Genomic DNA, 25,481 nt, shown 5'->3' on the forward strand with positions numbered 1-25,481 from the left:
TCGCAGATGACACTTGTGTTAGGAGGCAAAGTAAGTTGTGTAGATGGGAGCAAGAAGTTACTAAGAGGCATGAACAAGATAAATGAGTGGACAAAGCTAGGGCCAATTTGAGTTCAAAGAAGGGGAAGTGTGAAAGTCAAGCACCTTGGATCCAGGAATGAAACATCACGATAGGTTCTTCATGGCAAGAGGGTAGGAACTGTGGAGGAACAAAGGGTTTGTGTGTCCAGGGAGATAACATTAAGTGCTGATGAGCAGGTATAAAAAGAAATCACAATGACTGGTGGACTTTTAGCCTTTATCTTAGATTTTAGTTTGGTAAGCATATCCAGGGATATTAATCCTAGACAGGTCAATGGGCGTGTAAGCACAGACCAGTTGTGATCTAATTGAATGGCGAAAAAGGCTTCAGGAGCTGTGTAGCCTATTCCTACCCCAATGTTATCAAAGTGTCCAGCTCCAATAGATTTGATGCAGCACCCAAGCCGGAAAGCTTTTGGGAAAACCCTTCAGCTCATTTCTCCAGCATTGCTTTCGCCAATCGCATTCTGCTGACTCCCTCCAGTCCTCTAATACCAGAAAGAAGAAACTAGGCTGCGTTTATTTGTACCACAACACTAAATCGAGCACTTCCTGAACACGTGCAGATGTAGTTATGGCGATGCAGGAATTAGTGTTGCATCCACCGTATATTCCACCCTGAAAGTGTGCCTCAAAATTAAGACTAGCTTCACAAAACCACACACACAGTAAGAGGGGAAAATACCAGCAAGAAAGTGGCGGCAGTGCCAGCAACAATAACTGGCTCCCTCTGTGCTAAATCCAAGTGCCTTCCAATGAATGTGTCAGAAACAATGTTTCGTAATGGAAAAAGCCATATCTGTCAAAGAACTGTGTCCAAACTACCTTGTCAAGACATTTCTTGCTTAGTTAATAGAGTACAATTTATTACCACCTTAATTTTTTTATTGAATATTTTAATTATCACCCAGTGTGGTGCTGGAGGCCATGAAGCTGGGATTAAGAGTCCCATTCACAACCAACTGAGCTAGCCGGGCCATGCAACAACTTGCTCCACGAAGCCGTTGCAACTTGAGTGATGGTTCCACAACTCACTGCCCGAACCCTTTCAAAGTTTTGTCCCCCGTAATTCTGAACTAGAAACCTTTTGGACAAGGGTAGTCTGGACACAGTTCTTTTTGCAGCTGTGGTGTGCTCCGTGACAATGTTGTAGCTGACACACTCATTGCTGTGGCTGCCGGCACTGCCGTGACTTCCTCATTGGCACTTTGCCCTCTTATTCTGTCGTGGATTTGCTACCCTGTCCCTTGTCGTGAGACGTGATGACACTGGCAAAACAGGTTTTAAATTTGCCCATTCTCCTGCCGCCAACCGGAAACGTGTCAAGAGCAGTTGCGCATGTGCCGGTGACAGCAGTGAGTGCGCATGTCCTCCCATTCCTGATGCCTGTCCAGTTGGCGGCAAGAGTTAGAGAAATAATTAACATATTAGGAAAATCAGTAAACTCGATTAATTTGCCCAGCCAATGCTACTTTTTTGTTTAACCTGCAGTTAACAGCAAAACAAAGCGTTAACACCAGATCTTTATACGGATAAACAAATGTAACAAATTTAGACATATGTCTGAAAGTTAATGGGTGGGATTTTCCAGCTGGAAGTTCCCGCCCGAGGTCGGCAGATCTTTACTCGCTCCGCTGAATTTTCTGTCCTGTTACAGGTGGAATGGGAAATTTCCGGCCAATGTCTCCTCAACCAATGGCAAGCTGAAGCCTCCTGAGTTCGTTCCCATTGACTTTTTTTTTAAAAAGAAAGAGTATTGAGTTCAGTATCTTGGGTCCAGTTTGAATCATATTAACACTCCCTAAATTGGACTGGTTGTGCCGGCTGGTTTTTATGTGATGTCTTTTCCCTCTTTGCCTTCTCTTCGAACCAAAATAATAAACATCATCTCAAAGCACCTTTTTAATCATTTCACCCATTCAAGGCAATCCTTTGTTTGTAACACAAAAAGCAGAAAATGCTAGCAAATCTCAGCATCTGTGGAAAGGGAACAGAACTAATGTTTCGAGTCTGGATGAGTGTCTGCCAGAGCTCTGACAAAGATTCATAAAGACTTGAAACGTTGGCTGTGTTCTCTCTACAGACGCTGAAATTTTTCAGCATTTTCTGTTTCAGACTCCAGCATCCTCAGTAATTTGCTTTTACCTTTGATTTTTAAATGATGTTGAAAGCATTGCGTAATAGCATTTCACAGATAGGTTTGCTTGCCGTGTACAGACTTCTGAGATGCAGTGTGAACTTCACAGAGGGCTGTCTGGGCTGTTGAGCAGGGGGGACCGGCCAGCTTTGCTTTTCCAACAATTAGAACACCTCCACGTACAAACTGTGAGTGCTTTGAACTTTGTACCCGAGGTAACCAAGCGATGGAGTGACATCCTGCTTGTTGTATTTGTAATCAGATTAACCTGCCATTCTCTATTATTAAACTGTCTTGGTTTCCTGGATAATTTCACAAACCGACAGGTGGAGGGAAATATCACTACTGTTTCTGATCAATCCTGCTTGTTGTAACCAACTTGCATCCTGAATAATAGTTTTACTTCCTCCTGCTCCTCCAAAACAAGGCAGCGCAGTGGTTAGCACTGCTGTCTCACAGCGCCGGGGACCCAGGGTTCGATTCTTGGCTTGGGTCACTGTCTATGTGGAGTCTGCGCGTTCTCCCCGTATCTGTGTGGGTTTCCTCCGGGTGCTCCGGTTTCCTCCCACAGTCCGAAAGACGTGCTGGTTAGGTGCATTGGTCGTGCTAACTTCTCCCTCAGTGTACCCGAACAGGCACCGGAGTGTGGCTGCTGGGGGATTTTCACAGTAACTTCATTGCCGTGTTAATGTAAGCCTTATTGTGACAATAAGGCTTACTTTAAAACTTTTAACAAATTTCAGTTGTGTTCCAGCTCGCGACAACTTATATTTATATAGTACAGTTCACCTAATGAAAAGCATTATAAAATAAGGTATAGCACTGAGCCAGATATTAGAGCAGATGACCAAAAGCTTGGTCAAAGAGAGAGTTTTAAGGAGTGTCTTAAAGGAGGAAGGCAGGTTAGAGAGGGATGCCAGAACTTGGGACTGAGGCAACTGAAGGGATAGTCACCAGTGGAGGAGCAGTTATGATTAGGAATGCACAGAAGGGCAGAATTAAAGCATGCATATCTCATGGGGTTGTAGAGTTGGCAGTAGGGACGGGCGTGGCGTGGATGGATTTGAAAACGAGGATGAGAATTTAAAAATCAAGATGTTGCTCGACTGGCAGCAGTGTAGACCAGCAAGCATAGGAAAGGGGAATGGCTCTGAGTTCAGGCATGTGCAGCAGAGTTTTGGATTACTTTAATTTGTTTTTAATTGGGCCAGATTTCTGAAATGTTTGTGGGGTTAAATTTAGGAACTTAACCTGAAACCTGGTGTCAAAGCGCAATTGTGTAGGGTGGGAAAGATTTTTTTAAAATTAAAACAAGCAAAACAATTTGATTTTCGACAGTCCACCAGCTCTCCAAGCTTTTATGAGTTGAACATTTCCTGGAACATGTTGGTTATATACTATAACTTTGGCTACCAATGGCAAGTCGGAGAATCTTGGGTTGCAGTGTGGTTTGTTTTGGTTTCCAGAAATAAATGCTGAATAAAATAGATTATTTGAATATCAGCTGTTTAATCTAAACATGCGGGAATTTTTCATGCCATTCCATTCCCCCCCCCACCATCCCATGTTAGAGGTTTGTGCTGGGGGTGAGGTTCCGAGGCTGATCTTTTGCAATTCACCCAAGGAGGTAATGTTGAATCGACAGATACTCGCTGAAATTTAGTGAAGTTTTTGGGAGGATGAAAAAGTAGATCAAATGGCAAACTTTGAACAAGGAGTGGACGTGCACAACTTAGTAATTCCGATCTTAAAAACTGTGTGGGGGGGGTAAGAATGTGAGAGGGATAAAAAAGTTATCTTTTTTAAGGTGAGAGGGATTAAAAAAGTTATCTTTTTTTTTTAAATTCCCAGGATTTTAGGTTTTAGAAGCAAGGATGCAGAGTACAAAAGCCAAGAGGTGCTGTTAAACCTGTACAAGTCAATTAGTTACACCATGATTGCAATATTGTGATTTGATTTTTTGATTTGATTTATTATTGTCACGCGTATTGGTATACAGTGAAAAGTATTGTTTCTTGCACGCTATACAGACAAAGCATACTGTTCATAGAGTACGTAGGGGAGACGGAAAGGAGAGGGTGCAGTATGTAATATTACAGTCGTAGCTAGGGTGTAGAGAAAGATCAGCTTAATATGAGGTAGGTCCATTCAAAAGTCTGATGGTAGCAGGGAAGAAGCTGTTCTTGAGTCAGTTGGTACGCGACCTCAGACTTTTGTAACTTTTTCCCAATGGGAGAAGGTAGAAGAGAGTATGTCCGGGATGTGTGGAGTCCTTGATAATGCTGTGTCAGGTTTACAAAGCCTCCAAGTGTCACCATCTTCTCTGTGCGTATCCTATTAAATCCTTTCACAATCTTGAAGACATCTGATTACTTCTCATCCTTTCAATTTCTGGAGAATAGAATCCCAACCTGTTTGAACTTTCTTGATGGCTATAATCTCGTAGTTCTGGTATCATTCAAGTATTTTTTTTTTACATAACTTCTCTGCTTTTCAATTCTATCCCTCCTGAAATGAACCCCACTAATATCTTTTGCTTTTATTCGAATGCCCTTTTAGCATTGCTATTGTTAATAACTCTTGTATCTTTCTGTTCTACTCCTTTAGAAACTTATTTTTCAAAACCTACGTGTTGTCCTCATTCGTCGTAACAAAATGGACTACCTTCCACTTAACTGTATTGAAGTTAGTTTTCCAGTTACTTGCCTATTCTGCAAGTTGATTAATATCTTCGTGCATTGTGTCACACTCTTCCTCTGTTTAGCTGCACCCACCCAATTTGTCATTCGCAAATTTTAAAATTGAACTTCCAATTTCCAAGTCCAAATGATTTATGTAAATGAATCACATCAGTGAACAACAGTAGTCCTAGTACTAATTGTTGCACGCCAGCACTTATTAGTTTATTTATTAGTGTCACACATAGGCTTACATTAACACTGCAATGAAGTTGCTGTGAAAATCCTCTAGTCGCCACACTCTGGCGCCTGTTCGGATACACTGAGGGAGAATTTAGCATGGCCAATGCACCTAACTAGCATGTCTTTCAGACTGTGGGAGGAAACCGGATGAAACCCATGCAGACACTGGGTGAACCTGCAGACTCTGCACAGACAGTGACCCAAGCCGGGAATTGAACCTGGAACCCTGGCACTGTGAGGCAGCAGTGCTAACCATTGTGCCAACACCAATCTGAGTGACTGCCTTTAACTCGTATTCTCTGTTTTCTGTTTCTTATCCACCTTGTTATCCATTCCACTACTTGTCCCCTGACTCCACATGTTATATAGCCTTTATAACAAGACTATAGTGCAGCACCTTATTTTTGGAAATCCAATTATACTGCTTCTGTTACATTTACCCCTAACTACGCTCCCTATTCCTCCTCCAAAAGTATCGTCTGGAAGCATTCAAAATTTGTAAAGGATGTGATACGGTGACTAAGAAAGAAACTATTTCTACTGGTTGATGAGCCAGTAAGGAGGAGAAATTTAATGTAATCACCAAAAAAGTGAAATAAGTTAGAAGAGCATTTTTGCGCAGGAGGTTGTTGAGATGAGGAATGGCTTACCAGAAAGAGTGCTTTTTCAAAATGTGGATAAAACCAAATGACAAAAATGTGAAGGGACATGTTGGGAGCATTTTTTTTTACTAAGATGGGAAATGCCGTACCAGAAGTAGCGGTAGATACAGAACCCAGAATGGTTTCTAAAAAGGAAATGGATACACATCTTAAAGGAAAAGTTACAATGGCGTGGGAAAGAGCCAGGTGAATGGGACTAAGGGGCAGCTCTTTGAGTGCTAGTATACATATGATGGGCCGAATGGCTTCCTATTCATTAAACTGTTATTATTCTATTCCATGATTCCTGGTATTGAATGAGCCTGTGCCAGGCACGTTTTTGAGTTATTGATCATGATAGTTGAACTGAACTCTGGCTTCGCCCAGCATCCAGATGTCTGCCCATTAAGCAGTTGTTAGATATTAATTAGAAGCTGCCCTTCACTCCCAAGCGGTTCTGAAGCAGAAACAACACCCTTGATGCTCTTTTAGCCACAATCAGCACACGGGGGATTAAATGTCCTTGGACTGTTGCGCTCCTGTGTGACTCTGTGCTGCAGCCAAAGGACAGCTAACCGTAAACTCCTTTGATTCATCTTCCTCATAAACTGCAAAGTTCCTTAAGCCTATCCTTCTATTCGGCCACCTGTGCTAGTATGTACGCGCGCCCAGGCAAATATATCTGAAATATGAATGGCGGCGGTGATGCATATGAAGTCCATTCGCTCAGCCATTGAATGATTCACTTTAAAGGAAAAATAATTGTCTGATTTGTTAGTTTGAGTAATAAACGATCAGTTGCATTATTATTAATTCTAAATTTCAGTGCTTAGACCCTACATTTAAATTATATAACGGTGAAACTCATTCCCTTGTCTAAAGTGGCTAATTGTGTGCGTGTGTGCGCGTGCCTGTTTGTGCGCGTGCCCGTGTGTGCGCACACGCCTGTTTGTGCGTGTGCCCGTGTGTGTGCGCGTGCCTGTTTGTGCGTGTGCCCGTGTGTGCGCACACCTGTTTGTGCCCGTGTGTGCGCACACGCCTGTTTGTGCGTGTGCCCGTGTGTGCGCGTGCCTGTTTGTGCGCGTGCCCGTGTGTGCGCACACACCTGTTTGTGCGTGTGTGCACACGCCTGTTTGTGCGTGTGCCCGTGTGTGTGCGCATGCTTGTTTGTGCGTGTGCCCGTGTGTGCGCACACGCCTGTTTGTGCCCGTGTGTGTGCGCGCATATGCGCTCGTCTGTGTGTGTGTGTGTGTGTGTGTGTGTAGTCACGTGCTGGTAAAATTATCATTTTATTTGACGTAAGTTTGCACATATTTATTTATCAGCTTTGTGTCACATTTGTGTGCTGCACTGACCCAGCTCTAGTGGAAGAACTTTTGTTTAAAAATGCAAAAGAAAAAAATGCTGGGAAGTTGTTAGATTGAGAAAGGAGTCAAGTAGCTGCCACTGTGGAGACGCAGCAACAATTAACTCCCATTCACTGAGAGATCTATTTGGACCACATCCTGAAGAGAACCTGATCTTGGCTTAAAGATCAGTAGGTAAATATCAACACACCCCAAGCTAATTGTGCACATTGAGCTCAGCGAGTCATTTTTTTTAAGAATAGCGCACTGTCTCATATCTGGGAGTTCTTTGTAAAACTAGTCACAGTCGCTGATGAATTTACAAAACTGCAAATAACTCTTACGCTTAGCATGGTGAGCATTCTGGTTTCATCTCCCTGCAGCCTCCTGGGATTCCTGAGTGCCACGCAGTAATAAAAAGGGACAGATGTGTGCTCAACAAAATTAATATTTACCAAGATGGCATGTTGTGTTTCAAAATTGCTTTCCATAATTTTAATCCACGCAAGATGCCTCCTCGTTCACTCGTGACCTGATTATTGTGTCTGATAAAACTTTGTGTGTTCCTATCAAACACAGCCACAAAACTATAATAGACATAGAACAGAACAGGCCCTTCGGCCCACAATGTTGTGCCGAACCCTTTCTGAAACCAAGATCAAGCTATCCCACTCCCAATCATCCTGGTGTGCTCCATGTGCCTATCCAATAACCGCTTGAAAGTTCCTAAAGTGTCCGACTCCACTATCCCAGCAGGCAGTCCATTCCACACCCCAACCACTCTCTGAGTAAAGAACCTACCTCGTACATCCCTCCTATATCTCCCACCATAAACCCTATAGTTATGCCCCCTAGTAAGAGCTACATCCACCCGAGGAAATAGTCTCTGAACGCCCACTCTATCTATGCCCCTCATCATCTTATAAACCTCTATTAAGTCACCTCTCAACCTCCTCCGCTCTAAAGAGAAAAGCCCTAGCTCCCTCAACCTTTCCTCATAAGACCTACCCTCCAAACCAGGCAGCATCCTGGTAAATCTCCTTTGCACTCTTTCCAGTGCTTCCACATCCTCCTTATAGTGAGGTGATCAGAACTGCACACACTATTCCAAATGTGGTCTCACCAAGGTCCTGCACCAAGGCAGCATAACCCCATGGCTCTTAAACTCAAACTCTCTGTTAATAAACGCTAACACACTATAGGCCTTCTTCATGGCTCTATCCACTTGAGTGGCAACCTTCAGAGATCTGTGGATATGAACCCCAAGATCTCTCTGTTCCTCCACATTCCTCAGAACCCTACCTTTGACCCTGTAATCCACATTCAAATTTGTCCTACCAAAATGAATCACCTCGCACTTATCAGGGTTAAAATCCATCTGCCATTTTTCGGCCCAGCTCTGCATCCTATCAATGTCTCTTTGCAGCCTACAACAGTCCTCCACCTCATCCACTACTCCACCAATCTTGGTGTCATCCGCAAATTTACTGATCCACCCTTCAGCCCCCTCCTCCAAGTCATTTATAAAAATCACAAATAGCAGAAGACCCAGCACTGATCCTTGTGTTACACCGCTGGTAACTGGTCTCCAGTCTGAAAATTTTCCATCCACCACCACCCTCTGTCTTCTATGAGATAGCCAGTTACTTATCCAATCGACCAAATTTCCCTCTATCCCACACCTCCTCACTTTCTTCATGAGCCGACCATGGGGGACTTGTCAAATGCCTTACTAAAATCCATGTATATGATATCAACTGCTCTACCTTCATCGACACACTTAGTTACCTCCTCAAAAAATTCAATCAAATTTGTGAGGCAAGACTTATCCTTCACGAATCCGTGTTGACTATCCCAGATTAAGCTGCATCTTTCTAAATGGTCTTAAATCCTCCCCCTCAGGACCTTTTCCATTAACTTACCGACCACCGAAGTAAGACTAACCGGCCTATAATTATCAGGGTCATTCCTATTTCCTTTCTTGAACAGAGGAACAACATCCGCCACTCTCCAGTCCTCTGGCACTATCCCCGTGGACAGTGAGGACCCAAAGATCAAAGCCAAAGGCTCGGCAATCTCATCCCTTGCCTCCCAAAGAATCCCTCACTCTGCCATTTCCTCCCTGTCTGACCGGGACATATCTATCAAGGACACGCAGTATTTGTTCCTTGAACAAGCTCCACTTTTCATTTGTGCCTTTCCCTGACAGTTTCTGTTCCCATCTTATGCTCCCTAATTCTTGCCTGATTGCATCATAATTACCCCTCCCCCAATTATAAACCTTGCCCTGCTGTACGGCCCTATCCCTCTCCATTGCAATAACGAAAGACACCGAATTGTGGTCGCTATCTCCAAAGTGCTCTCCCACAACCAAATCTAACACTTGACCCGGTTCATTTACCAGTACCAAATCCAATGTGGCCTCACCTCTTGTCGGCCTATCCACATATTGTGTCAGGAAACCCTCCTGCACACACTGCACAAAAACTGCCCCATCCGAACTATTCGACCTATAAAGGTTCCAATCAATATTTGGAAAGTTGAAGTCACCCATGACAACTACCCTGTGACCTCCACACCTATCCATAATCTGCTTTGCAATTTCTTCCTCCACAACCAAATTTTTCATTAGAGACTGATGGAAATGCAGTTTGATTAATTGGAATAATTAATTCTGTTTAATGATTAATTATTCCATTTAATTATTATGATTCTGTAACCAGCACTGGTGAATCAGTTGTGCGAACGTGATTTTCTGATTAAAGAAATACTTTGCTGAACAAGGCTTCCAATTGGAGCTTTTCTGATTACACTGTATGGACTGCACAGTGGTTAGCGCTGCTGCCTCACAACGCCAGGGACCCGGGTTCAATTCCCGGCTTGGGTCACTGTCTGTGTGGAGTCTGCACATTCTCTCCGTGTCTGCATGGGTTTCTTCCGGTGCTCCAGTTTCCTCCCACAGTCTGAAAGACGTGCTGGTTAGGTGCATTGACCCGAACAGGCGCCGGAACGTAGCGATTAGGGGAATTTCACAGTAACTTCATTGCAATGTTAATGTATGCCTTACTTGTGACTAATAAATAAACTCTAATTTTATTTTTTTACATTATATTGTCTGTGTATGCATGCGTACGTGTGTGTGTGTACGTGTGTGTGTACGTGTACATATGACTTTATATCATAGAGCCCCACAGTGCTGATGGGGACCCTTCGGCCCATCGGGTCTGCACCGACAACAACCCTACCCGGCCCTAACCCTGTGTATTTACCCTGTTAACCTCCCTGACACTAAGGGGTAATTTAGCATGGTCAATCAATCCAACCCACACATCTTTGGAGTGTGGGAGGAAACCCACGCAGACACGGGGAGAATGTGCAGACTCCACACAGACAAGTCACCCAAGGCCGGAATTGAACCCAGGTCCCTAGATCTGTGATGCAGCAGCTCCACAGCTTCAACTGTGATATTGGCTCAGTTCCCTCCTCCCCCTCCCCGCTCATATTCACGTCTCTTTCCTGTGTCGTCTTTAATTAGTTTTGAAGACTGTCACAATTTTAATGTATTTTTAAGTCTTTTGTGGCTGAAAGCCTGTCCAAAAGTAAATCTTTGCAATCTGTCAAAAGCCCATTTCCTGGAACATCATAGAAATCATAGAAACCCTACAGTGCAGAAGGAGGCCATTCGGCCCATCGAGTCTGCACCGACCACAATCCCACCCAGACCCTACCCCCACATATTTTACCCGCTAATCCCTCTAACCTACACATCCCAGGACTCTAAGGGGCAATTTTTTTAACCTGGCCAATCAACCTAACCCGCACATCTTTGGACAACTTGGGGCAACTTGAGTCTCAGTCATTAAACATAACGTACGTTCAAATTGGCATTGGCCAGACTTCAGGAGTTGGCTATTTGATGGTGAATCATGTATACTGTGGTACTCTGTTCACACACAAGTATAATATTGCAGAGAGCAGCAATCTGAAATAAAAACAAAATTACAGGAAATAATTATCAAGTCAATAATATTTTTAACCAAAAGAGAGAATGCTGGAACATCTCAGCAGGTCTGGCAGCATCAGTAAGGAGAGAAAAGAGCTTTGGCAAAGGGTCATCTGGATTCGAAACGTCAGCTCTTTTCTCTCCTTACAGATGCTGCCAGACCTGCTGAGATTTTCCAGCATTTTCTCTCTTGGTTTCAGATTTCAGCATCCGCAGTAATTTGCTTTTATAATAATGTTTTTAACTTGTTCGATCACCACTTCCCAGTACAGAAATTGCCATCAATATTATTTTACACCTCTGTGATGTGCCTGAGGATGTTTTTTTTTCTGCATTGAAGATTACTCTACAATTAGCAGCTTGTGATTTTTCAAGGATGTAGAAGTGTTAAAACCTTAATCTGTACAGGCTTTATTGTGGCATGAGGACTATGGAAACAGCATTTAAACCTCATTCACATTGAGTCTCCTTTTTCCAAATAAAAAGTGCACCCTCTATGCCCGACTAAAGATGATGTCTAGTTCCCTGCTCTCCCAGTCCAGGTAAATGTGGTTGAAAAGCTCAAAGCTTTTCCCTCCATTGGTAATGAGCTCTGATTGCTTCACCACACTTGGAGCTCTTTGTAAACTGCTGCAAAGTCCACCTGCCGTAATGGCAGCAATTTCCATTTTTAAGCTTAACCGCAGTAACCAAAGTTTTGAGCAAGTCCTCCTTTTGACGAACACAAATTCCAATCGCAAGTGTTTATTTGAGCTTTGGGGAAGTGATTGCCGAACCTGACTAACTTTCTACCGATTCAACAGTTGCATTTTTGTGTCTATTGATGAGGGCCCAAGATAACGTAGAAATAACATCCTGATGTAACCTGCGGACAACACTTAAGAGCAAAGGAATAAAGCAGCAACATTCCTTCTGTAAGGAAGAGAAAATTGCTTAGCATAGTAGAATCCAATAGGACAGAAGGAGGCCATTCGGCCCATCAAGTCTGCACCGACCACAATCCCACCCAGGCCTTATTCCCGTAACCCCATGCATTTACCCTAGCTAGTCCCCCTGACACTAAGGGGCAATTTAGCATGGCCAATCCACCCAACCTGCACATCTTTGGACTGTGGGAGGAAACCGGAGCACCCGGAGGAAACCCACGCAGACACGGGGAGAATGTGCAAACTCCACACAGACAGTGACCCAAGTTGGGAATCGAACCTGGGTCCCTGGTGCTGTGAGGCAGCAGTGCTAACCACTGTGCCACCTTTCCTGCTTGGAAAACTATTCTCTCTATTCAGCTTAGGGCATTAAATAATGGTTTAAATAAAGTTTTAAAAAGAAAAAACAAAGCAGAAACCACATTTTTGTCAAAAAAGCCACTTAGATTTAAAAACAGCCCAAAACTGTTTGTAGAAGTGTGGTTAAAAATTACAAGAGAGGAGTTAAAGATTTTGTTGGTGAAAAATTAAGGTTTTAAGAAGGGTCTTAAAGATGTTGGTAGGGCAGAAGCCTTAGGGAAGGAGCATGCAACCTAGGTGGCAGATGGTGCAGCAGTGGGACAAAGCAACCATAGGGGAGTGTCGTGAAGAAAACCATTTAATAGGCTAGAATTGCAAGAAGGAAAGTTTCCACTGAACTAGTAGAGGGGCGAGACCATGAGGGGATTGAAACACAATGGTGAAAGTTTCAAAATGGAGGTATTCTGGTGTTATTAAAAAGGAAGAGAGTAACTAAAGCAAGTGTTGGTTCCTTAGAGCGGGTGAAACTGGGAATTAATAATGGGAAACAAGGAAATGGCAGAGACAAGTATTTTGTATCTGTCTTCACAGTAGAAGACGCAGCAAGCCAAGAATAGTAGAAAAGTGGGGTGGGGGGAGTGGTAAAGGAGGGGGGAACTTAAAACAATCAGCACTACCAGAGAAAATGCGCTAGGATAACAAATGGGACAAAATTACAACGAATGGGACGAAGATACAAAAGTCTGAGGTCACGTACCAACCGACTCAAGAAAAGCTTCTTCCCTGCTGCCATCAGACTTTTGAATGGACCTACCTCGCATTAAGTTGATCTTTCTCTACACTCTAACTATGACTGTAATACTCTCTCGTTTCCTCCTCTATGAACGGTATGCTTTGTATAGCACAAAGGAAACAATACTTTTCACTGTATGCTAATACATGTGACAACAAATCAAACTATTCTCTACCTCAGTTTAATTTCTTATCGGGAGATTTTCTATTTATTTTTCTAAGTTTAGATTCTACTGGTTCAAGTCCATGTCATTGCTTGTTACAGATGCGTAATTTAATTTCGGATGGCGACGGGAAAGACCCGTTGCTAACTTTAAAACTGGCTGCCACCTGTTAGTTATCTCCCTTTCCACCAGCAGCTGCTAACGTGATTGCATGCTGATTCCAGCTGTAAATGGCATGATGTGAACCATTTGTATCTCCTGTTATCTGTCTGGTCTTAAAGCATGGCTGACTGGAAATGTTGGTATCTGCATCAATGGTAATAAATTGTCCCTGCGAAAAGTTTTAGTGTGTGTTATTGTCATCAAATTTAGCCTCCACTCCTGAGTCTGATCGCAGAAACATTAAAAAAAAGCAAGCCTCCCCACTTTGGATGGAGAAAACTGGCTCCTGGCTGTTTTCTGGGTCTTTGCTGAGCATGCTTTCTCAGTAACACATGACCCAAACACTTCTGGAAGCTGCATTAGTTTCATTGAGAGCTTACTGTTTAAATTTCACTGCACAGTTCAACTATGATCCTGATTTTGTCGTCTTCGTAACCAGCAACTCCAGCCGTGAGTTCTCAAGCTGTCCTCCCACCATTACCTTGGGTATACCTCCAAGAAACCCTCCTCTGACCCCTCACTTACTGCCCATCGCCAATAGAGGCCAACCAAATCACACGTTTTTGGCCTCAACTACATTCTGTGATAGTGAATTCCACATATTCACCACCCTCTGGATGAAGAAACATCTCCTCACTACTTCTACCGTTGTGAAATCTGCCTGCTCCTGACTCAACCCTTTGCCCTCTGAATCTCTGATTCAAGTCCTTACCATCTCCAAACTTGACTAACCCAATGCTCTGCTGGCCAGCTCTTCATCCTCCCATGTCTTTTGAACTTCGTCTCATCCAGCAGTCTGCCCACATTCCGCCTTTTCCCAAGTCCTCCTCATTCTCAGTCCTCTTGTCCTCGCTGTGCTACTCTGGCTCCTGGTTCTCAGGCCTCCACTTTATTTTCATGAGCTTGTGTTTAAATCCCGTTGTGGCCTCTTTCCCCCCTCACCCCATTCTGTGTCCTGAATCAGCCTGTAATCTCTCCTCAATCCTGTTTCCTCTAATTCTGGCCTTTTGTGTATTTTTCCCTTTGCCGTACCCCTGGTAGCCATGTCATCAATTGCCTCTATCCCATACTCTAGAGTTCCGTTCCTGCACATCTCCATCTTTTCACCTTTAAACATTTTCCCGATAACCCATCACCTTTAATCACATTTTTGCTCATTCATCCTAATGTGTGGCACAGTGGTTAGCACTGCTGCCTCACAGTGCCAGGGACCTGGGTTCAATTCCAGCTTGGGTCACTGTCTTTGTGGAGTTTATATATTCTCCCTGTCTCTGCGTGGGTTTCCTCCAGGTGTTCTGGTTTCCTCCCCGACTCCAAAGATGTGCGGGTTAGGTTGGTTGGCCATGCCAAATTGCCCCTTGGTGTCAGGGGGATTTGCGGGGGTGGGGCCCTCGGTAGGATTGTTGTCGGTGCAGACTCGATGGGCCAAGTGGCCTCTTTCTGCACTGTAGGGATTCTGTGATTCTATGAAAATGGTTGATTGGCCATGATAAATTGCCCCTTGGTGTCAGGGGGATTAGGAGGGTGAATATATGTAGGGTTGCGGGGATGGGACCTGGGTGAGATTGTTGTCGGTGCAGGCTCGATGGGCCAGATGGCCTCCTTCTGCACTGTAGATTCTATGATTCCCTATTTTAGCCCTTTGTTTTAGTCTGTACGCCTCTGTGAAGCTTCTTGCGTTTTGTTTCTACACTAAAGACACTAGACAAATGTACCTTTTTGTAGTTTCATCTCAGTAATTTAATTTGAAGTTAAGAAATACACTGATGTTAGACACTGGATCAAACTGCTTACTTTGCAGTAATCTTGGTCTGGCTTGTGGAAAAGATTCTTCAGTTTGGACTATATTCCGAACATGGAATTAAATTGCATAATCTTAGTTGGCTTATTTAAGAACCTTTGTCCATTTTCTTTCTAATCCTTTTGAAACAGGAACTACTAGAACAATAGAGCAGACTTAGAGTCATAGAGGTTTACAGCCTGGAAACAGGCCCTTCGGCCCAACTTGTCCATGCCGCCCTTTTTTTTAAAAACCCCTAAGCTAGTCCCAATTGCCTGCATTTGGCCCATATCCCTCTATACCCATCTTACCCATGTAACTGTCTCAATGCCTTTTAAAAGACAAAATTGTACCCGCCTCTACTACTACCTCTGGCAGCTTGTTCCAGACACTCACCACCCTCTGTGTGAAAAAATTGCCCCTCTGGCCACTTTTGTATCTCTCCCCTCTCACCTTAAACCTATGCCCTCTAGTTTTAGACTCCCCTACCTTTGGGAAAAGATATTGACTATCTAGCTGACCTATGCCCCTCATTATTTTATAGACCTCTATAAGGTCACCCCTCAGCCTCCTACGTTCCAGAGAAAAGAAAGTCCCAGTCTATCCAGCCTCTCCTTATAACTCAATCCATCAAGTCCTGGTAGCATCCTAGTAAATCTCTTCTGCACTCTTTCTAGTTTAATAATATCCTTTCTATAATAGGGTGACCAGTATTCCAAGTCTGGCCTTACCAATGTCTTGTACAACCTCAACAAGACGTTCCAACTCCTGTATTCAATGTTCTGACCAATGAAACCAAGCATGCCGAATGCCGCCTTCACCACTCTGTCCACCTGTGACTCCACTTTCAAGGAGCTGTGAACATGTACCCCAAGATCTCTTTGTTCTGTAGCTCTCCCCAACGCCCTACCATTAACTGAGTAAGTCCTGCCCTGGTTCAATCTACCAAAATGCATTATTATTGACACGTGGAGAACGTGCAGACTCCACACACAGACAGTGACCCAAGCTGGGAATTGAACCCAGATCCCTGGTGCTGTGAGGCAGCAGAGTTGCTAACCACTGTACTACCGTGCCGCCCAAAATAATCATATTTATGCAAATCTGTAAACTCACTCTTTCGCTAAATCTCAAAAGAATTTAAGTTTGTGGTTTTAATTTGGAAAAACAAGTAGTTGTCTTTAGTACACACACCTACTGTCAAAATTAGATATTTTACCAGTTTTGCAAGCTGTGTCTCCTTTAGTTTACGTGCTTCTGGTTTAGGATCTTCTCCAGTTGTTGGGCTTGTGTCTAAGAGTAATCTGTATTTAAAGGCTATGAAAGGATTGCATTTCTGCATCGCTGTAAAACATAACGTAGCATGGCACGGTGGCATAGTGGTTAGCACTGCTGCCTCTCAGCTCCTGGGTTCAGTTCCCGGCTTGGGTCACTGTCTGTGCGGAGTTTGCACGTTCTCCCCGTGTCTGCGTGGGTTTCCTCCGGGTGCTCCGGTTTTCTCCCACAGTCCAAAGATGTCCAGGTTAGGTTGATTGGCCATGGTAAATTGCCCCTTAGTGTCGGGGGATCAACAGGGTAAATACATGGAGTTATGAGGATAGGGCCTCGGTGGGATTGTGGTCAGTGCAGACTCGATGGGCCAAATGGCCATCTTCTGCACTGTAGGGATTCTATGATTCTAAAAAAAATAAGTTTGTAACATTGCATTGATTTGTCAAACTAGCTCTGTAAAGGAAGATATAATTTAAGAAATCTGAGCTTAGAATGAGGTGAAAAACAGCTTTGAAAAATTTATAATTTGGTGATGCAATGCAAATAAATGTATAGGCTGTAAGAGTAAGTATCTTCAACTAACCCGAATGCTAGTAGTTATGACTAGGTATTGGTACTTTTTCTGTTCTTGTTAGCAATGAGGGTGGCACAGTGGTTAGCACTGCTGCCTCATAGCACCAGGGACCCAGGTTCAATTCCGGCCTCGGGTCACTGTCTGCGTGGAGTTTGCACGTTCTCCCCCGTGTCTGTGTGGGTTTCCTCTGGGTGCCCCGGTTTCCTCCCACACTCCAAAGATGTGCAGGTTAGGTGGATTGGCCATGATAAATTGCACCTTAGTGTCCCAAGATGTCTAGGTTAGATGGATTAGCCATGATAAATGTGTGGGGTCACGGGGATAGGGCTTGGGTAAGATACTCTTCTGCACTGTAGGGATTCTAATTCTATGAGAGAAATTTAGAGCTGAACCAATAACAATCTAGCTTTCTGTATATTGTGGATCTTTGATCACTGCAACCAAAAGGTTGTAGGATATGTAGGGCTTTCTGCCAAAGGAGCTGTAATGGCCCACAAAGATGCGTAACTAACATGGAAAAGGGAAACCTGAAAATGCATTTTTAAGAGATGTAATCGGAATTCTGTCGAGTTACATACATATAGAGCACAGAAACCGACCATTCGACCTAACCAACCTGTTGTGCGTCATCTCGTATTTATCTATGCTAAAATTAATTTTCTCATTAACTTCCCTGTCTGCAAGTTTTCAAATCTTAACCTTTGCAAAAATAAACAACCTTGTGGGAATCCACATGAATAATGGATGCTTTTTCTATTGTTCCAGTTCGTTTTATCTGGCTCCGATGACTTTAATCTGTACATGTGGCGCATTCCTTCCAGTTTGGAGACAGGTGAGTTGATATTTTGCCTGACCTGATTTACTCTGATGATTTCATATCTCTTTTTCTCTGGTAACTAAAGAATAAAGAAACACTGAACAATAGCTCTCACTGAAGAGAAGCTCAGGCTGCAAATAATTTGTCGTCAAAGCTTTTTTTAATACAAACCTGGACCGATGATGGCCTTCCAACTGTAAGGATCTCATGCAAAGTGGAGTTCGATGGCTTCCAAATGGTGTTGGTTCAAAATCCAAAACTGCCTACTGTTCAACACCAATTGGGAAGTCTCAGTCCAACTGTGGGAATTTAAAGAAATATTAGCCCTCTAGAGGCCAATTTCTAAGATTTGGATTGAGGTATGTTTTTCTACCACCTTGGAGGAGGAATCCCTGATCATTAATGCCAAGTTTAGCAATTTCTTTGAAGTTACTGTATCACAAGTGGAGAACTGTTCCATTCTCTAATCATAGAATTCCTACCGTGCAGAAGGAGGCCATTTGGCCGATCGAGTCGGCATCGACTCTCCAACAGAGCATCCCACCCAGTCCTGCTTCTTTCCCTATCCCCGTAACCCCACGCATTACCCCGCTAATTCCCTTAACCTACATATCTTGGGACATTAAGGGGCAATTTAGCATGGCCAATCCATCTACCCTACACATCTTTGGAAACCGGAGCACCCGGTTAACCAAAGATCCTTAGACAGCGCCTGCCAAACCCACACTGCTCCCATCTAGAAGGACAAGGGCAGCAGACACATTGGAACATCACCACCTGCAAGTTCCCCTCCAAGCCACTCACCATCCTGACTTGGAAATATATCGCCATTCCTTCACAATTGCTGAATCAAGATAAGACCATAAGACATAGGAGCAGAATTAGGCCACTCGGCCCATCAGGTCTGCTCTGCCATTCAATCATGGCTGATATTTTTCTCATCCCCATTCTCCTGCCTTTTCCCCATAACCCCTGGTCTCCTTATTAATCAAGAACCTATCTATCTCTGTCTCAAAGACACTCAATGACCTGGCCTCCACAGCCTTCTGCGGCAAAGAGTTCCTCAGATTCACCGCTCTCTGGCTGAAGAAATTCCTCCTCATCTCTGTTCTAAAGGATCGTCCCTTTAGCCTGAGGTTTTGCCCTCTGGTTCTAGTTTTTCCTACTAGTGGAAACATCCTCTCCACGTCCACTCTATCCAGGCCTCGCAGTATCCTGTAAGTTTCAATAAGATCCCCCCATATCTTTCCAAACAACAATGAGTACAGACCCAGAGTCCTCAACCGTTCCTCATACAACAAGCTCTTCATTCCTGGGATCATTCTTGTGAACCTCCTCTAGACCCTTTCCAAGGCCAGCACATCTTTCCTTAGATACGGGGCCCAAAACTGCTCACAATACTCCAAATGTGGTCTGACCAGAGCCTTATACAGCCTCAGAAGTAACATCCCTGCTCTTGTATTCTTGACGTGAATGCTAACATTGCATTTGCCTTCCTAACTGCTGACTGAACCTGCACGTTAACCTTGAGAGAATCTTGAACAATGACTCCTGGAATTCCCTCCCTAACGGCATTGTGGGTCAACCCACAGCACGTGGACTGCAGCGATTCAAGAAGGCAGCTCACCACCACCTTCTCAAAGGCAATTAGGGATGGGCAATAAATGCCGGCCAGCCAGCGACGCCCATGTCCCACGAATGAATTTTTAAAATCCCAGAGGGAACCCTCACAGACATGGGGAGAACAGACTATCTAATCAACTTTGACAAAGTTATGATCATTTTCCTGCATCCCTTCTCACAAAACAAAATGTGTGAACTGGTTTGAAATGAGCCCCTTGTAAAAACTGCCCCAGCTGAGAGCTGAGCCTGAACTAGCTTAGGAGAGCAGAACAGCACCAGGGTCAACTTGCGGAGGCAAGGACTGGGATGCAAATACTGGAACTCCAGGAATACACAGCAAATAGTGTGAGTTAGCGTTCAGTTTTATACCTTACAATTTGGGTTTCCTTCCACTAGTTAATGTGTGCTTCTTGTACAAGCTGGTCTCCATAGTGAGTGTGAAACGCCTTATATAAACCTGGCCTTGAATACAAGGTTTGCTTGTTGCAACAGTGAATCTGCTATTGATATATATTGGAAACAGTACGGGTGACGTCCTGTAACGTTTGATCTCCATAGATGGACAGTAAATAATGAGAAACCATATATGGTTCAAGCTATAACAGGAATATTGTATGCTCGCCTCGTAGACATAGTAGTTGGCTAGCACCCAATTAGTTTCGAGTTTTAAATCTCACCATGGCAAGTTGTGAAAATAAATTTAATAATTTTATGAAATGTTCATGAAAGCTGTCAGATTATTGCAAAATCTCAACTGGTTCCTTGATATCTTTCAAGGAACCCTGACCCGAGCTTAGCCTACACATGACTCTAGTTCCACAATATATGTTTGACTCCTAATGCCTTCTGAAAGCTCCACAGTCTTGTCAAGCTGACTCGGAATGGGCAATAAATGCTGCCGTGTTGGCATTGCCAAACTCAAAAAGAAAGAAGAGAATTGGTTATTTATCAAAGCCAGTACAGTGACGCTGGCCAATGTTTCGAAGCTGTTACTAAACCTCTTGAATACATTGCACGAACCTTTTTGGACCACATGGCTTTGATGGAAAGCTCTTACATATGAAAAGCACCCAGGACGCGATCTGACTGGCCGTTCACATCACACTCCTGCTGCGCGGTCGGAGAATTTGGCAGCAGCTAAATCTCTGTACATTGCAGCAGGATGGGAAAATCCCGCTGACGCAAATGATAAGATTCCGCCTCCACTCATTAAACACTGACCTATGGAGTGAGAAGGGAACTGGAGAATCAGGATTGCCTCTGATTGGGGCAGCACGGTAGCCCAGTGGCTAGCACTGCTGCCTCACAGCACCAGGTACCCGGGTTCAATTCCAGCCTCGGGTCACTGTCTGTGTGGAGTTTGCACATTCTCCCCATGTCTGCGTGGGTTTCCTCCAGATGCTCCCATTTCCTCCCACAGTGCAAAGATGTGCAGGTTAGGTTCATTGGCCATGCTAAATTGATCCTTGTGTCAGGGGATTAGAAGGGTAAGTATGTTGGGTTACGGGAATAGGACAAAAAAGTTGGGGTCTGATGTTGCAGATGTATAGAACGTTGGTTCGGCCGCATTTGGAATACTGCGTCCAGTTCTGGTCGCCACACTACCAGAAGGACGTGGAGGCTTTGGAGAGAGTACAGAGGAGGTTTACCAGGATGTTGCCTGGTATGGAGGGGCTTAGTTATGAGGAGAGATTGGGTAAACTGGGGTTGTTCTCCCTGGAAAGATGGAGGATGAGGGGAGACTTAATAGAGGTGTATAAAATTATGAAAGGCATAGATAGGGTGAACGGTGGGAAGCTTTTCCCCAGGTCGGTGGTGACGTTCACGAGGGGTCATAGGTTCAAGGTGAAGGGGGGGAGATTTAACACAGATATCAGAAGGACATATTTTACACAGAGGGTGGTGGGGGCCTGGAATGCGCTGCCAGGCAAGGTGGTGGAGGCGGACACACTGGGAACGTTTAAGACTTATCTGGACAGCCATATGAACGGAGTGGGAATGGAGGGATACAAAAGAATGGTCTAGTTTAGACCAGGGAGCGGCGCAGGCTTGGAGGGCCGAAGGGCCTGTTCCTGTGCTGTATTGTTCTTTGTTGACCTGGATGGGATTGTGGTCGGTGCAGACTCGATGGGCCAAATGACCACCTCCTGCACTGTAGGGCTTCTATGATTATATGCCTCTATTTCTTTGGAAGGTAAACTGGTTCAAAAGATGCATTAAAAATGACGCCTTCACAAAGTAATTAAAACAGCAAATAGATTTCAACAGCTTAAGGGTAGCCTCTTGTTACCCTGGCCGACAATTCACGTATTCAGGACAAAGCAAAATGGAAAATGCTACTTGTTTGATACGCTAATGGAACAATTGCAAAGGTCACAGCCTCTATCTGAATGCGGTTGCTAGTTTAGAGATCACTATTGCCAATTTTTAAATTACCTTAGTTGCTTGCAACCTTTATCTCAAACACCGATGTCATCGCCCACATGGCAGCCTCGAGTCATTGGTAGCTTTTGATTAAGGAAGTTGTGGGTTCGGATCCTACTCCAGAAGTTTTAGTGGATAACTCGGGCTCACAAGTCCGTGCAGTACCAAGAGGGTGTTACGCTTGGGGTGAGATGTTAATCCTCAACCCCATCGACTATTTATCAGGCAATCCAGCTTTGTGATGTGGTAGGACCCTGCTGCACACAGTGTGCTTGGTGCATTCCCCTACGTTACAGCAGACACTTTAGGGTATCCAAGGATCGTGAAAAGTGTGTGATAACTGCAGTTTATTTTACTGTTTTGTTACATAATCGCTAGGTTTTTATATTTCTCATCCTTTCCGCATAGAAAATAATACAGTGGATTTCATGGAAAATAGCTCTCGATGACTATTTTTAAATTATTACAATCGTGGCATGCAACAAGTCTAAATAAATATGTTTTCTTAGTTCGTTTCCGACCTGAAGCCAGGCAGTAAAATGATATATACATTTATAAAATATTTAGTTCCTTGAGATTTTTGGAACTAATTGATTTGAATTGCCAACAGTTCAAATGGTAAGATTGGTCTCCAGATCTGAGCTTTAAACTAGCTGGCTGGGAACATATTTAAAGTTTATTTATTCGTGTCACAGGTAGGCTTACATTAACACTGCAATGAAGTTACTGTGAAAATCCCCTAGTCGCCATACTCCGGCGCCTGTTCGGGTACACTGAGGGAGAATTTAGCACGGCCAATGCACCTAACCAGCACGTCTTTCAGACTGTGGGAGGAAACCGGAGCACCCGGAGGAAACCCACGCAGACACGGGGAGAATGTGCAGACTCCGCACAAACAGTGACCCAAGCCGGGAATCGAACCCGGGTCCCTGGTGCTGCGAGGCAGCAGTGCGAACCACTCTGCCACCGTGCCACGCCAAGAGAGTATATCCAATTTAGTTTATAACTGTGATCATAACTGCTACCGATGGCAGTGTGACATTACTGATGAAGTTCTACTTGGTTCTTGCTATCCTAAAATAGTTCTATAATGTGAACATTTGGTTTTTTAATAATCTTTATTTCAGATGTGCAGAGCGATAAACCTCTGATGCTTTGCAGGCATGTTTCGATGAGATAAAGGCCGTGGCATTTGAAGTGTCCGTGTGGAAGAAACCAGCCATGTTTGATTTATCTGGTGGTGTTTTGAGAATTGGGTTTCTGAGATGTATTATTTATCACTATGATGTCAAACACCAGCTACTAAGCAAAGTTGGTAATGAGATACTTGTGCTTAAGCCTAGCATCCCGTAAGCAGTCTCTCTCAACCTAGCCGTAGGTTGGGCCAGATCGTGCTGGAAAAAGTAGCACGTGATAGCATAGAGCATTATTCATGTGTGAATCAGCCAGGGGATTAAGAGATACGCCATGGAGTGTGAATCTCCAGAACATGCTGGTTGATTTATGCCATCCTGCTGTCTGCTTCGCAGCAAAGATGTGGCAGCCTCCCTGCTACTTTTAAGAACTGGATCGATTTGTGCATTCAGTTTCCATTAAACTCACCGTAGGAAGCTGAGTCTGGTAATTAAGAACGCAGCTTCTTTTTGACATTGTGATAGTTGTTAATGTGATGACAGAGGGGGGACAATTTAAACTATGGGGTCGTTTTCGTCAAGTGGTAAATTGTTACCAAATTGAATTTCTTTTGCTCCTTTTTTCTCTCTGCTCTTCCTCCTCTTGGCTGTTTCTCCGATTCATTCCCTTTCCTTAATATTTCATTGGCTGAGGAGATAGCCTTCCAGCAAGTAACATTTTGTTTTTGAACTGGAGGGTCCAGAATAAATGGTTAACAGAGCAATTCTGCAAGTTCTGCAGCAAGATCCTTCCATACAGTCATGTCTTGTGACTGCGTATGGCCCCTCTGTTGGCTTTTGATTAATCTAACATGATATACAATGTAATAAATCAAAAATTGATTTTCACCCAACTTTCCCCAATACAAATGTCAATGTCCACATGTATAATGGAGCTGTTTGTGTAAGCTTTTCAAGCCGCAATTATACTTTCCTGCCAAGGGAGACACTACATCACCACTGGCAGGAGGGTGTGTTTACAGTGTGACCGTTTCTGTTGTAAATGTAAGTACAAGAATTCATAATTGGAAAGTAAGGGCCTAATTATGAGATGGGGATGGAATTATGTCTGTGCCCCCTGGTCCAATTAATCCTCGCCATCTAACCACTTGCCTCTATACTTGGTCTCAATTCATTGTGAGCACTGCCACAGGAGACTGATTCGACATGTGAAAAATTAGCCTGTTTGGCCCTTTCTATTTTCCGTGATTCCAGAAATGCAACTGGAGTTGGCAGCAATGTCAAATAGCAACCGTCCCAATTTTCAAACTTCAGGAAATTCATAGAAAGTTGCTCAGTGAAGGAGAAATGCTGGTCTCAGCCGCAAATAGAACAAAAAACAATACAGCACAGGAACAGGCCCTTCGGCCCTCCAAGCCTGCGCCGCTCATGTGCCCAACTAGACCATTCTTTTGTATCCCTCTATTCCCAGTCTGTTCATGTGGCTATCTAGATAAGTCTTAAACGATCCCAGCGTGTCCACCTCAATCACCTTGCTTGGCAGTGCATTCCAGGCCCCCACCACCCTCTGTGTAAAATACGTCCCCCTGACATCTGTGTTGAACCTTGCCCCCCTCACCTTGAACCCGTGACCCCTTGTGTTCGTCACCTCCGACCTGGGAAAAAGCTCCCCACTGTTCACTCTATCTATGCCCTTCATAATTTTATACACCTTTATTAGGTCGCCCCTCATCCTCCGTCTTTTCAGGGAGAACAACCCCAGTTTACCCAATCTCTCCTCGTAGCTAAGACCCTCCATACCAGGCAACATCCTGGTAAACCTTCTTTGTACTCTCTCCAAAGCCTCCACGTCCTTCTGGTCGTGCGGCGACCAGAACTGGACGCAGTATTCCAAATGTGGCCTAACCATCGTTCTATACAGCTGCAACATCATATGCCAACTTTTATATTCTATGCCCCATCCAATAAAGGCAAGCATGCCATATGCCTTCTTCACCACCCTCTCCACCTGTGCTGCCACCTTTAAGGATCTGTGGGCTTGTACACCCAGGTCCCTCTGTGTGTCTATACTCCTGTGTTTGATTTTCTTTGAATATACTGTCATCATCGAGTTGGATTCGAACTCTATACTTGCTGAGTTATGCAGTATTCTGTTTAGTCAGTCACCATTACAGTATCTAAGGATAAAAGCAAATTACTGTGGTTGCCGGAATCTGAATCCAAAAGAGAAATCGCTTGAAAATCTCAGCAGGTCTGGCAGCATCTGTAAGGAGAGAAAAGAGCTGACGTTTCGAGTCCAGATGACCCTTTGTCAACGCTCTTTTTATGAAACCAAAAGAGAAAAAGGTCGTGAATGTAGCCCAATCCATCACGCAAACCAGCCTC

The 25,481-nt window shown here is 44.0% G+C and overlaps 1 protein-coding gene across 1 annotated transcript in view; it reads left to right on the forward strand.

Moving 5' to 3' along the window:
* Positions 1-25,481, forward strand: part of dcaf5 (ddb1 and cul4 associated factor 5) — an 81,710-nt gene that overhangs the window by 38,984 nt on the left and 17,245 nt on the right. Inside the window, exon 6 of the mRNA XM_078233358.1 lies at positions 17,865-17,931. Coding sequence (XP_078089484.1) covers positions 17,865-17,931 — 67 coding nt within the window. The remainder of the gene's footprint in view (positions 1-17,864; positions 17,932-25,481) is intronic.

The sequence above is a fragment of the Mustelus asterias genome, chromosome 18 (assembly GCF_964213995.1).
Source record: "Mustelus asterias chromosome 18, sMusAst1.hap1.1, whole genome shotgun sequence".
Classification (NCBI taxonomy): Eukaryota; Metazoa; Chordata; class Chondrichthyes; order Carcharhiniformes; family Triakidae; genus Mustelus; species Mustelus asterias.